Consider the following 15,058-nt stretch of genomic DNA (forward strand, 5'->3'; position numbering starts at 1 on the left):
TTAATGCTTTCTTGAACACGCCACGTTGTTTCTCTTTGTTCAGCCCAGGCTGGTCAAAGTAAAGGAACTCTTTGACTCTGCACTTCCAGATATCAACTATTCATTAGATACCCAGCAGATATCTTTTAAAGTTTTCTATAAAGTTCACTGGAAAAAAATCCAAGCATTAATGAATTATGTAAGAGTTACAGATGATTGCAGTTGAAGTGCTGGAGGCTGTACAGTCAGAATGTAAGAATGTAAATCGCTGATATTTCAGTACACAGAGTCAAGACGTTTATGCCACAGGCTGTGCAGTGACTTCCTCCAGCAGTGCTTTGCAGAAAAGATACTGAAAAACTTCCAAACCACAACCAGCATCCTTTGTCTTCATTGATGTTTTCATTATGAATGTCAGCTGATATTGAGCTCTATCTTCATCTTTAAGTCAAGTCAAGTGTTTTTATCGTCACTGCAGCCATGTAAAGTGATACAGTACGTTGTGAAACAAAACAACGCTCCTCCAAGACCACGGTGCTACAAATCACATATAACAGACAGTCAACACGGGACTACATAAAGTGTAATGTGCAAAAATTGCCAAAAATAAAACAATCAGTTCCTTTCCTGTGCTGGTCCACATGAGGGCAGGTCCCAGCAAGTTTGAAGTTTTTTCACTTCACCTAACTGAGTGCTACTCATGCTGTAATATGGATTACTTGATGTGCTGGACAGCTGACCACAACTCGGCTGTTGTCATGGCTGGGTAGCCAGTGTGTTGAAGTGTGGACTAAGAAGCAGACACACGAGAGGCAGGACTGAACTTGACAAAAAGTGAGCCTTTATTGTGGCCAAAAAAAATACATAAAATAAACGAAAACACAAACAGGACGAGAACTAAGAAAACCCTAAACACTGAGAAACTAAAACAATGAAACCTGGAAATATCTGAAAACATGAACCATGGAGACAGAGGGGAGGTTAGCAGATGAACCCAAAAAAAGAGGAAAACAAACTGGAGCACAAGAATCCATTAAAAACAAAGTTCTGGACAGCTGGGAGAGCAGTTCAGCCTCCGGACCTGCTCCGCCGCTGCTGCGGTCGCTCCCCTTAACTCTCTCCGTGTGCCTTCAACCTCCAACCTCATTACAATTGTGACAAGAGAACAGTGCTCCCTGGTGGACAAATTGTGTCACAGCAACAGTGTCGCAAAGGTTTGATCTCACATTCTCAGGCAAACATTGTTGTGTGTTTATGTCTTTACTGAACGGGTCGAGTAATTGATTACAATAAAAAGTAACTAAGTCTAAGTTCGTCAGTAACAGAGTAAATATACACAGTGCTATAATTCAGATATTCTACACCATGACACCTAAAAATGTTAGTAACGGTAATCTTCAGACATGTTCCTGTTTTCACACAAAAAGCTTAATGTTGAAGTTTAATATAAAATTCTCTAAAAATAAAATTTCAAAAATACAAGCAAAATGAATTATATAACAGTTACAGGGGACTTCTTTAAAAAAATTAAATATGATTATTTTTAGGAACATTTAGAAAACTCTCAGAAGTTGGAGGCCGTACAGTCACAATTTTTGTTGATCGCTGATGTGACATTACACAGAGTCAAGATGTTCAGACCACAGGCAGCGCAGATACTTCTATCAGCACTGGTCTGTGGAGCTCTGGGTCATCAGTGCTCTAAAAGAGAAAAATAATGTGCGCTAAGTTCCTGACAAGGTGCTGACACACTCAAATCTCAAAGAGCAGTGACCACACAGACTTCATGTAGAGATACACACGTCACTGTTTGTTGTCCACTGTCCATATTCATTCAAAACTCAGTGAACTAGGCAAGGCAAGGCAAGTTTATTTGTATAGCACAATTAAACAACAAGGTGATTCAAAGTGCTTTACAGAGACATTAGAAACAAAAACAAAAATGAGATACAAAATCATGTTGAGTATGACCTAAAATACAAGACTTGTGTCACTTTATGCACAACAAAATATGCATTTAACACTCAGACAACTTAAAAAGCCAACAAATGCTTCAACTTTAACAGTTTGTCTCCACAGTGGAAGTCACTGTGTGACTCCTGTTCACTGGAGGAAATTTCTTCAACGCTGTTCAACACAATGTGGGTGCATATTTGGAGATATCTACTGCTACATGTATCATGTAGAAAAGATGATGGTGTAATATTTGCACCATCATTTTAGCCACAGGTCCCTTAAGGTCCTGTAAGTTGTGAGGTGCGGCTTCCATAGATCGGAATTGTTTGGCCAGCAAATCCCACAGACGCTCGACTGGATTGAGATCTGGGGAATTTGGAGACCAAGCCAACACCTCAAACTCATTTGTGCTCCCCAAACCATCTCTCAACCATTTTTCCTTTGTGGCAGGGTGCTTTATTCTGCTGAAAGTGGCCACAACCACCAGGGAGCACCATCTCCATGAAAGCATGTACATGGTCTGAAAGAATGCTTAGTTAAGTGGTCTGTGTCAAAGTATCATCCACATGCATGGCAAGACCCAACACAGAACAATGGCCAAAGCATCACACTGCATCCCCAGCATTGCTTTCTTCCCATAGTGAATCCTGGTGCTACGCGTTCCCCAGGTAAGCACACACACCCAGCCATCCATGTGATGTAAAAAAAAAAGAAAAAAGATTCATCATACCAGACCACCTGTGCAGCCATGCAGCTCCATATGCAACAAACAGTGATGCACTGTGCATTCTGACACCTTTCTGTCACCTTTTGTAAACACAAATGTTATGCTTGCTCAGTATATGTATATATAATAAAGCTGAATTACTCACCCCAGTTGGGTGCTTATCAAACAAGAGGGCTTTGATGCCAAGCACAATGAACTAGAAACACACACACACAAAAATCAATATTTAATCAAGTTACATACTTCCGTTTAAATACTCTATACAAGTAATTCCTTTATTTTTCACTGAGTAAACAGCAACTTGCGCACCAACATGGCCCCCAGGAGGTACCGATGGAGGCAGATGGTGAACCTCAACTGCTGCCCTAATTGTGTGTGATTAAGTGTGTGTATAGTAAAATGATATGAATTTTAACTAGTTGATAACACTATGTAAATGCATTATCTTCCATGTTCTCATTATCCACTTGTCTCTAATGTTGCCTGAGAACTAAAAGATTTAGCTCAGTTAAAGGTGATTGACTCTGATTCGCATGTGAAAGAAAACACTGGCCAGGTAGGTTGACCTTTGTTTGATAAAGCGACATCTAAATGATTTTAATGACATCTGAAACTGCAAACTGAACCTAGACATGGAGAGTGATTTGTACAACTGGCTGTAAATTCTAAAAAGTTATTACAATACATTTTTACAGCCCTTGAGTTAAAATTGAATGTCTACACTTCACTGATTACAGAGGCAACATTACTGATTTTGTGCCTGTCCACATTCTTATGGTCCTCACTTTATGTTGTCAGTACTATGTTCCTGCATGAGAGGAGGAGTCAGATGTGATTTAACAAAACAGCCCCAAAAAGCTGTAGGGGTCTGGGAAGGAAATGCTGTTTGGTTTGATGGTCACACAAAGTTTCTGAAATAAATAAAACACTAATTAAACATTAGCTTTCTTACCATTGCTCCTGACCAATATGGGAAGCTAGAGAAACCAAGATAGTTTAGACTAGTACATGAAAAGATAACGCCGAGTCCAATACTGAGCAGCCCAATCCTAACCTGCAGAACCTGTGAAACAGGAAGTAAGATAACTGTTTATTGTCATTGAACAGTCATACATGGCATAATAGTACAATGAGCACTACTATTAGTAAACATACAGAATGAACAGCAAACATAAGCATACTTCTTATGGCATGTTATTTTCTTATGTTTCCATGCTGTTTGTTAAGGTGGACCTATTACTTCCATCTTTGTTGGGACACCACTAGGGTAGCGTTGCAGGAGTCATGGTTCAGGCTAAAAAATGTTTATCTTATTGGCCTTTATTCAGTCCTTTGGTTAATCTGCTGTATAAAACAAACCATTTTAGCTCCCTTTAAGCTAGAATAAAGACCTGCAGGTGACTGCAGTTTCTGTGCTTACAGCCAGTATGTATGAAATGACCATATAAGTGATATCTATTAGAGACCAAAAGTAAAACAAAAAAGCGTAACATTAAATCACTCAAAGTTTTAAAAGTAAAAAATTTTACACAATAATTTGACTGTTTGAGGTTTTCTCAGAAGCTCTCTGGGCCCCCTCAGGTGCTTGGACACAGCGGAGAACAATGGCCTGTAGCAAGGGCTCTTGAGGATCTGGAACAGAGGACGGCAGGGACTTTGGGAGTTGGAGGTGAAAGTAAACATAGTGATCCCAGCAGCTTTGGGCGCAGACATCTTGCATAGAGATCCTGGAGACTGAAACTGAAAGACAGTGATAATCATTTGAATTTGAAAGTCAGCACAGCACAAACTTTAACTTTCTGTCCTTTCCTGTTTTACTCTGATCATCTTGTGTCCTGTGTTCAGTGTTTTGAGGTTTGCTTCCCCTTTGTCTCATTATGTCTGTGCTCTCCTCCTGTGTCTCATTCCCTCGTCATCCCTCTGTGTATTTAAGCCCCGTGTCTTCGTCTGTTTATCGCTGATCCATCTGCTTATTACCAACTGCATGTCCCATGTCTCAGGTTTTTATTTTCTTTGTTGTTGTTTTTTCAGGTTTCTCCCAGTTTAGGTTTGGCTTGTTTGGTCTCTGTCCCCTTTTGCTTTTGTTTGTATTCTGCTCCGCCGTAATAAAGGCTCACTCTCAGTTCCAGTCCATCTTCAGTGCATGCTGCAATCTGCTCTCCATGCCTCTGCCACAGCAGACGTGACAACTTTTGGCAATAAAGTGTAGATTTTGATTCGCTGCGTCACTTTACAAACAAAAATCTACTAAATTAGAATTAAGATTTTCAGTTATTGGTCAAAGTGCAGACTCCTTTAGATATAAAGAACAACAAGAAGGGATGTGTGTAATTTAGATTGCCTGCTATTTAATTGATTTGCATTGTAACCCAAAGTAAATATGAACACTTAGCTGTTAAAGTAGAAACAAAACAGAAACACAGTGAGGAAGGAGCTTAACAGGCCAAACCTGTTACCTGAAGTTTCCTCCTCTGTGGGAGTCATACAGAAACTTTATCAAGTTCAACTGAACATTCAGCTAAACACAAAGAAAAATAAACATAATAAATATCATGGCATAATGTATTTAGTCTTTATTTTTTACTAGTTTTTATTCGTTTTACAATACTTTTAATTATAAAATGGGCATATTTGGTGTGAGATTAGATGACAGCTTAGAGGCTAAAGTGCAAGATTCCTTTTGACAACTATCAGTATTTGAAAACTATAATCTCCGTATTAAATGTCACATAATAACTTTAAAAATATTTTAGTGCCCCATTAAATTTAGGATGCTGAAAAGAAAAACAGCAGCGCTCTCTGGTGGAAAGAAATATTACAGTTTTATTCAACTCAAAAAAAGTTGAATACATTGATTGATTGATTGATATTGATTATTCTTAAATGTGTTTGAACTCAGTCTGATTAAACTCACAACACTCTGTTATTGTTGAACTTTTCAGGCTGATACCTTGAATTTATGCAGCAACATCCTCTGCCAGATATTTCCTGTTAATTATGAGAGTTGCACAATGAAAATACATGTTGGGCCATTGTTTTATAAAAAAAGATGGTTCACCTCATCAGTATTTTCATTCTGTCTCGATTGAAGATCTCGCTTCAGGTTATGCTACAGAATCTCAGCTGGGTTGTGGTAACCTGGGTAAAACTAGGACCATGTCAGGGACACAGCAATGACAGTGTCTACTTTCTACCTCGTTTCTTCTCTGCTGGAGAGCTTTGATTTCCAAAAATTAAGAGCTTACGGTAACACCCGTCACCAGATCTGAATCAGACACTCAATCTGTTCTATGCATGTGTATAAAACGACCTTCTCTTGTTCTTTTATTTCACACTGATATGAAGGACAGCGTGACCTGCACTCAGGCAGGAGTGGAGTGAACTCTGCTCAGTTGCTGATCAGAACCTAAATAAAATATCTCTGAGAAATTTAAAGCAGATTTGAGCATTTAGGTAGAATTTTTCTTTGGTTTTATTAGCTGTGATAAATGTAACTGTTTCCATTTCCTAGACGATGTTTATAAGGTTTTGTTATTTTTGTGAACGTCTATAATAAAATAAAAGACTACATTAGTTTCCCTTTCGTATATGAAGATAACTTTGCATGAAGTTTCATGAAGAACCCCCCCCCCCCCCCCCCCCCCCCCCCCCCCCCCCCAAAGTAAAAATTACAATTAAAATGTTCAAAAAAAAAAAGAAAAAAATTATGAAACTAATTTATGTAATGGATATATGTTGTACAGTTGATTGAAAAACTCACACTGAACACTTTAGTAATATTTTTGTTTAATTTCCAATTATCAAAATAATTTGCAACTTTAATTCAAGCTTTTCCTTTTCCTCATCTTGTTCCTTTCTTTCACTCAAACACTAAATTAAAAGTAAAATATGTCATTTACGTCTGCTTAAGCTGCTTAAGCTGACCCAAGAGGGTCATTAGGAGGTACTTACAGAGGTAGAGTACGATGCTGAACCCCAAAAATTCCCTACTGTATCAAAAGTTTGTATTTTTGTGTGTCATTGTTAAAGGACTGTATGTTTATGGTAAAAGTGCTTCTGAAATTCTTTTTAATAATATCCCCAATTAAGTGTTAGCTTGCTTACTAATGATCCTGACCAAAATGTGAAGCCTGTGCAACCAATTTGCCACAAAAACCCTGATTCGGCACATGAGTGGATAACTCCAAGTCCAATACTGAGAAGCCCAACCATAATCTGCAGAGGGAGCACTAAATGAACAACAAACAGTACTTTATTCTACACCTCGTTCTCCTATGCTTTTAAAGAAGAGCGATTAAGCTCACTTCCAACTTCTTTTTAGTTTGGGGACTCTGCAAAGTAAGTTCATTTATCTTATGAACCTTTGTGCAGCCCCTCAGTTTATTCAGGCAGAAAATCTACAAATTTGCACTTTGAGCTGGTGTAAAGATTTAAACAGTAGGTGTGTGGGGCTTATATATATATATATATGTGTGTGTGTATGTGTGTGTGTGTGTGTGTGTGTGTGTGTGTGTGTGTGTGTGTGTGTGTGTGTGTGTGTGTATGTATTTTTGCACTTTTGATCCTTGTATATACAATAGTTTGCAGATACCTTTACTGATTTTTGAACTATGCACTTTTCTTTACATTTATAGTGTTGCTTTTACCTACTATAAAAATCTGATTAAACCATATTCAACTGTCACTGAGATGAAACAGCCTGAAACAGGCTTCACTGAAAAACAGGCAACAAAATAAGATTGATTGATTTATTGATTTCAATTTCATCAAAGTTAACATCAGAGGTTGTTGTGCTGTTCAGGAAACACTGCCTTACAGTGAAGAATGACAGAAATGTCATAGGAACAATTTCATAGTAATGCATGTCATTTTAGCTCTCGATCTTTTGATTAGGAGTTAAAGCTACTTAACCTCTACCACCAGTTCAAATTGATAACAGTTTGAATGAGGTCAAAGCCAGGGAAGTCCATGGCAATAATCCCAAAGCATGGTCTGGGATGATTGGGATAAAACTGCCTGAGGTACTGATTGAGCCATGGGTTCACCTTTTCTGCCACTCTTTTTGGGGTCAGAAACATTCCTAGGAAAGTCCCAAAGCCAGTGCCACTTGTGTAAGTCAAAACAACGTTATCACCCCCACAAGCCTCAGTGGCTTGGGCCAGCTGTTTGATTAGTTTGTTGTCCTCTTCTTTAACTCTGCTAACCTTGTTGCTGCTATTCTCATCCGTCTCTGTGAGGGGAATTCCTAGTGTGAAGGTGCTTTTCTGCAAAAAGACCAATTTCCCCCTCACCTGGCCTATATTCGGCATGCCAGAGGTCACCCACACGTGCTGGTCATTGCTAATCAGATTCTGCACCATTTCATTTACCTTATTCTTGTTCAAAATCGCTGGCACCACTCTAATGAGCACAGCCTCACTGTTAAACTCAGACAAGAAAGCTTTAACAGTGTCCAGAACATCTCTGAATGTGCTGCGCTCATATATCACCCCATGCATGACGTAGAGGGTGCCTTCCAGTTCCAACACTTTGAGATCCAGGAAACGAATCCCAGCTCTGAGCTGGTCACTCAGAGACAGGACCTGGTATTCTGACTCAGGGCCTCCATGCCGAGCCATGCTGCTGTGACTGCCGGGGATGGTGATAAGAGACAGGGGGCGGAAATCCTCAATGCCAGCCATCCACGGAATATTGTAGGACGCCGGAAGTATGAGGTTTTTATTATCATTGAAGAAAGGATTGTTGCCATGGCATGAAACCCTGAAGATTTTGAAGATTTGTTGAAGTTACAATAAAGCCAATGCAAGTTAAAAATAATGTATTCCTGTTTTTATGATACATATGATACCTACATGGCAGACAGAAGAACACAATGAAAAAGAAGACGCTTGTCACCTGCACTCATCTTGAAGAAATGTGAGCCAACTGGAAAATTGCAGAAAATACAAGAATAAGTTATGCATTTTTTATGTTAACATCCCATTTTTTAAATAAAAAATACCTATGCAACCAAATTAATTGTGCAAGATAACTGAAAGATTTCAGTTATGTTACAGGTTTCAACTGTACCTTGTAGCCAGGGAAATTTCACAGCCAACATCCAGAGCAGCAAAAACCTGAGACTTATATGGTTCAGTTATCAGAAAAATTCTAGGTGTATGCCACAGATTGACTGATCTCGATAGGTCTTTAAATGTTTGTTCAGATTGTGATGTTTGAGAAGGTGTTCCCTAAAATCCAAGCAGTCATCTGAACAGATTGTTCTCTTCATAAAAACAGGGTTAAAACTGATAAGATTACAGGGCATTTTAGTGCAGATCGAGGATTTGAGTAACTCCAGTGAAGGTAGTGTTTGCAAAGTTTAATCAAAAGCGATACCAAGTCTGTTGTTCAGAGAGGGAGGTGGCTGATGACTAAACTTATCACTGACTGGGTGTAGCGCTGTTGACCGAGCTTACTGAGCAGATCTGTTGATAATCATCACCCACGCTTTGAAAATATAGAACTATTTACTGACCTTTTGCACTGTAAGTGAGTCCCTCTATATGGTCTCAGCTGCTTGAATGATCTTTAAATAGATATCTGGCAGTTCAAAGCATGTTGTTTTAAAGACATGTTTATTCAGTACGATTGAATGACTAAAATCAGTATCTCCTGTGAGAATATACAGAGGAAACTGCCCATAACAAAAACAAAATTCTAACAGGAAAAAAAACAAGAATGTTGAAGATCAGGGTGAAAATGATGTCGTAGCTATTTGGGCAGAGAAGAAAAATACAATAAATGTAAGCTCTTACAGGTTTCAGAGAGAACTTGTGCCAATAAAATGAAGACCTTATGGTAAATGTTGCTGTAGTCTGGCAGACTCGTTAGGTTGGCCTTGATTTAGAGTTGATGTTGCAGGAAAGTTGTCCTGACTGGACTCGACTGTTTATTCTTTCAGTTTAGTCTTCCTTTCTTTGTTCTGTTGATAGGAAAATGAACCCAAGAACAACTTGATTAGGTAAAATGTGTAGTAGCAGAACATGGGCAGGCTTTCTTTGTTCTTCAGATCAGGTGTAGAAGGTCACTACTATGACAGGAACACCCAAGAATACCTCACCGGTTCCTGTCCTCTAAGAAGAGAAATAGTGTGTTACTAATGACATTCAGATTGATCCCAGTGTTTGTAATTTTCCATGAAGATGCAGAAATCCAAACTTTTAGCAGACACTGATTCTGAGAGCACTGTTGATGTTGACCAACCCAAGACTATTGGTGGATGCAAGCCAAGTCATACAGATTCAAGGAGCAGGTACCAGCTGGACCTCTAATGTGTATTATTATTTAAATCAGGAAAAGAAAAATGTTATGTATATACCACGATCTTTGTAATCTTATCAGTGTTAGACATGAAATTGTTAGAATCAAGGCTCTACATGTCAAAGTGAGTAATAAATAGGCAAATTAAGGGTCTCTTTAATATTGTAATGTTGGTAAACATGGGATAGCAAGCATGGTAAAAAAAAAATGCATATTTTACAAGTGTGTAACAGGACACTGAAAAAACGGTTAAAACGCCATAAACACATACACATTTATGAGGGTCAAAGACAGCATAAAGGATATTACTGGACAGGACTATTGATGGTCTTCTAATTTTGTTTTCTTTGAAAATTGAATTGAGGTATTCAGTCTAGTGTCGGGGGGACAGTTCATGGGGCGAATGACAGGATACCCTTGGACAGATTGCAAAGCTCATCAAATAAAAAAAAACAACACAATTTTCCATGTGTTTTTTCACAAATTTGCATCTGATCTAAAATCTGATTTTATGATATTTATATTTATCAGAATATTTGATATTTTGTTTAAAAGGTGTTTTAAAAAATTGTATTAAAAAAATGAAAAAATAATTTTCTTAATGATTTTGCTCCCTCACGACGTCCATCCACTCACTCCCTTTTTCCCTGGTCTTTTTTTAACCTTCACTGACCCTGACGCATGCGTTGTGGTCTGTGTGTGGTATTTATAAAAGAATTTAGGGGTGAAATAAGGTTTTGAAATACCTACATTTCCCGTGATGCATTGCGATCGGACCCGGAAATGAAAACCGAATCAGCTGACTTGGTTGTGTGTTTCTGAGCAGTTTGGGCACTTTAAAGCTCTTCGTCGCGTCCCGTAAATTCAATAAGTGTTATTATATTCGATCTCTTATATCAGAGGGTGCACAGCCATGTTACGGCCGAAGGCGCTGACGCAGGTTCTCAGCCAGGCGAACACAAACGGAGTCCAGAGCACTCTGTGAGTACGGCGAGCTAGCCGCAAGCTAGCCACATGCTAACTGCTGCTGGAGTTTCAGCGGTGCATTTTTTGACGATTACATATAAATTTAAAGGCAATACACATGATAAGTCTTCTGAATATTCGATAAAACTGAATATAACCCCTGCGGGGCGACTAAAACGTAATTATATGAAACAGTGTGCATCCTGCATAAAGGAGCTTCTAATGTTTCACGACCAGCACAGTCTGTTTGAAAGTGCTCAACGCAAACTTCAGGGTACTTTATTATATAGTCAGTGTATCGGATCATCATCTCCGTCTCAGTATAATGTCCCAAATAACTGATAAGGGTTCATGTCAGGCATTTTTCCCCACAGGGGTTTAATTTCCTTAAGCGTAAAATAAACAGTTGTTTGTTTACCTACTTAGTTTTGTAAATTTGACAATGTTGTCCTAATTTTATATCAAAATAATACACAGTTACAAACTAAAATAACCGTTTATGTAATGATATTTTCCACTAAGAGGAAAAAGGGCATCAGATATGTACTAAAACGATTTTTTTGTGTAAGATAATACAGACGGAGACTATATGTTGATCAGTTGTGTTTACCTGAGTAGGTGTCACCAAAATTCCTCTTTGAAAACGAAAAAGAAATCACACCTATAGAATCAAGTAGTCATCACTATTTCTGTCATTAGTTGGTATATGACACCATTTATATACGCTTTTAATGGGGATAATAATAATAAAAAAAAAAAAAACTCTTGCCACTGCAGGGGTCCTTCAAGCTCCCAGACCTCTACCCTGGGAGGCCTGGGAGCTTTTAGGGTCCTGCACAGTATCTTTGCTGCCCCGAGGACTGTGCTCCTCTGGACAGAGATCTCCGTTGTTGTTCCTGGGATCTGCTCCGTTACCACTGGGACCACTGTACATATGGTGTTTTTGTCCTAACTTTCAAAGTAGGCCTAAACTACTTAAACAGACTTGCCTAGTAAAATGGTGTAGTAAGAAATCCTATACAAATAAAATACATTTTCGTGTAGTATACACCTTAGAGTATATATTCTGTTTAGTTGGTAACTTTGTGCTCTGAAAGTTATTATATTAATTTAATATTAATCTGCTGGTTATGTGGTTTCTCATCAGCTTACTGAATAATGAAGGCTCACTGCTGGCGTACTCTGGGTACGGGGACACCGACGCTCGAGTGACAGCTGCTATCGCCAGCAACATCTGGGCAGCTTATGACAAGAACGGCCATCAAGCCTTTAACGAAGACAAACTCAAATTCATTCTCATGGATTGTATGGTGAGACATGCTGTTCCATCATCTTTTATTACTTTTTTTTCAGGTATATGTGAAAGATTTGTGTGATGTGAGAAAAAGTGGAGCGATCATTAAGTAATAAACTGAGATACTGTGGTCTTCTTCCCTTTAACATTGTCGTTCTCAGGAGGGAAGAGTGGCCATTACTCGTGTCGCCAACCTGCTGCTGTGCATGTACGCCAAAGAAACGGTGGGCTTCGGGATGCTTAAAGCCAAGGTTAGAGGTTAAACTCCGCCTTTTCATGAGATAATGTTTCATATCCTGAATGTGGATCATCAACAACTGTTACTGTTTCTATTAATGATTTAGGGCCAGGTTTGAAAATACTGGAAATTTACTCATATAAAGTAAAAGTTCTCTTTGTTGCCAATTTGTGAGTTGTTTTTTTTAAGTTAAAAAAAATCAGAAATGTAATTAATTAATATTAATATTTATTAAATCTATAAGTCGTTAATTATATTATTAAGCATCTGAGACAATAACTGATTTCCCAGCATGTTGTTTTACTATTTTAAGTGGACTTTACGCGCAGACTAAGTGTTCTAGTCAAATCTAAATGGACAGAAAAAATAGAAACCTTAACATCTGTAGCATATTGAATTTGGCAGCCGGCCGGTGTCTTTGACGCATTGAATCAACAGTTTAATATACTGATTCTGTAACTGGCAATTATTGCCTGTCATGCTTTTCTAAAGCCTGTGAGATGTCACTAAATACTTTTATTTTTTCCGACTGGCAGGTTTAAATTCAGTTTACTGTAAAGTTTAAAAGAAATCTTCTTAAATCAGCGTAAACATTGTAATAGTAATAAGCAGCTTCTTTCAGTAGCTGCTTATTACTATTCTGCTATTGTCAGTACCTGTGACTGAACATGAATGATCGCAGTACTTTTATGTCTCTTTAAATCATATAGAAGCTCTCGCATGCAAAGACAAAATAATGAATAATAACTCTTATTTTGAGCCTCCAGACCAGCTGAGAATGGATTTAATATAGAAACAGCTGAGGGTAAAGTGTGGCTCATTATTTGTTTGCACATAAATACATGAAACAACAAGGATTTTTATTTATTTTTAGCTTTTTGTGTTTTTAATTTTACCTCCGCTTTACTTCAGAGTTCTTTTACGGAGGCAGAGGATTTCTGCTAATGAAGGAAGTTCAGCAGTTTGATGTAATTTGGCAAAACATGCTTTTAGTTTAACAAAAGTCTGACTCAGAGGTAACAGTGAACTAGTGCCTCTTATAATGAGTTCAGTATGACTGAGCTTTGTTTTTGTTTTTTTAAGACTATGTCCATCTTTTTGAATGTGCTTCCAATTTTTCTTAGTCAGAACTTTAGCCACTTTTCCCAGTCAGCTAATCTGCTGACACAGCCTCCGGAGGCTGACTAATCTCGTATTGTATTCAGGACGTCCGGGTAACAGATAACAGATGTCTGAACAAGGCAAGGCTTTCTGTTCCATTTGTTTTCCATTGTGGATAGATTCAACCAAGCTGATTTATAAAAATTAATTAATTAATTAATAAATACTACATCACTAAATTTTCTTCTTCCAAGAAAGCAAAATTTTCTTGCAAGTTCATGACATGTCACAAGAGACATTTAAAATTTAGTCTCAATCACATTCTCAATGATAATGATTAACATTTATAAGCATCATAAAACATGTCACCCGCTCATCATTTAACATTTATGTTGATCAAAATTAAAATTTAATGTATTGAGTCAAATATCATGTCACAACGAAATACAGGTTGTCCTGTTCACATCAGAAGGTTGTTATGCAAGTAGAATTTATATTGATTATTTATAATAATACTTTGTTATGCTGAAAAGATATGTATTTATTCCAAACATAACTGTGCTGTGTGTGTTGTGATTGTAGGCAGAAGCTCTGGTCCAGTATCTGGAGGAACCTTTAACTCAAGTGGCAGCGTCGTAGTCGAGATGTGACTCACGCTCTTCTGGATGCTTATGTCATGTGATCCATGTGATCCATTCATGGACTACTGTGCCACTCTGCTTGTTCACTAAATGCATAATGCATATATGTCAATGAACGGGCAAGCTTTTGTGTGTGTGCGTGTGTATATATGTATCTATGTGTGTTTGTACTAAAAAATTACCAGCTTGTATGGTGCGTAACTCTTTCCGCTCGCTTGTGAATACGTTCCCTTCAAAATTTGGCTAAATTTGTCTGCTGAAATGATTCCATTATCAAACGTTCCCACAGTCGAGTTGTTCATTTGCAGCTTTCGCTCAGGCATGCTGATCAAGGCTACACAGAAATTTGAGCATTTTGAAACTTGTCAGGAGCTCAAATCTCATGAAAAGAGAAATATGTGTGGAAACTTTGAACTTTCTTGAGCTGCAGTTAAGAATGATTGTATTATTTCAGAGGTGTTAAATAAAAGAAATGTACATTCAAATTTGCACAATCTTTGTTCTCTACGCTGACGTGACCGAGAGGAATGATGGAGGTGTAGATGTATATTAAAACTAACAGTGTGATGTACAGAGGGCTTTAGAAAATAAAAATGTTGTCACGACCTGGAAATAACATGCCAAAAGAAAAAAACTGAACATGCATTTTAAAATTTTGACCCAGAATCCCTGGAATTAGTTTTAATGTCTAATTCTTAGAGGCAGCGTTGACGAGCCGGGGGCTCGCCCTGCCTTGCTTCATTTCCTGGCACCACAGAAGAAAACATGATGGAAACGTGGGGCAGGAAGGGTAACGTAGCAAGCTTGCATCTACGACAAGAACCCAGAAAGCATAAGTTTCACTACTTTATTGT

At 38.1% G+C, this 15,058-nt stretch overlaps 2 protein-coding genes across 2 annotated transcripts; one reads left to right on the forward strand and one right to left on the reverse strand.

The window, feature by feature from the left end:
• Window positions 1-7,575: 7,575 nt before the first annotated feature.
• Window positions 7,576-8,742, reverse strand: LOC308405973 (1-phosphatidylinositol phosphodiesterase-like; the record flags this gene model as incomplete). The annotated part of the gene is made up of 3 exons (XM_080896788.1): window positions 8,732-8,742; window positions 8,515-8,587; window positions 7,576-8,422 (listed from the first exon to the last, which is right to left on the reverse strand). The coding sequence occupies exons 2-3, from the start codon at window positions 8,565-8,567 to the stop codon at window positions 7,576-7,578; spliced, it is 900 nt and encodes a 299-aa protein (XP_080752914.1). The 5' UTR covers window positions 8,568-8,587; window positions 8,732-8,742.
• Window positions 8,743-10,736: 1,994 nt separating this feature from the next.
• On the forward strand, window positions 10,737-14,689 carry lamtor2 (late endosomal/lysosomal adaptor, MAPK and MTOR activator 2). Its single transcript, XM_080895466.1, has 4 exons — window positions 10,737-10,945; window positions 12,078-12,240; window positions 12,386-12,475; window positions 14,146-14,689. The coding sequence occupies exons 1-4, from the start codon at window positions 10,878-10,880 to the stop codon at window positions 14,200-14,202; spliced, it is 378 nt and encodes a 125-aa protein (XP_080751592.1). The 5' UTR covers window positions 10,737-10,877; the 3' UTR covers window positions 14,203-14,689.
• The last annotated feature ends 369 nt before the right edge of the window (window positions 14,690-15,058 follow it).

The sequence above is a fragment of the Rhamphochromis sp. 'chilingali' genome, assembly GCF_963969265.1.
Source record: "Rhamphochromis sp. 'chilingali' genome assembly, chromosome: 11".
NCBI classification, from domain to species: domain Eukaryota; kingdom Metazoa; phylum Chordata; class Actinopteri; order Cichliformes; family Cichlidae; genus Rhamphochromis; species Rhamphochromis sp. 'chilingali'.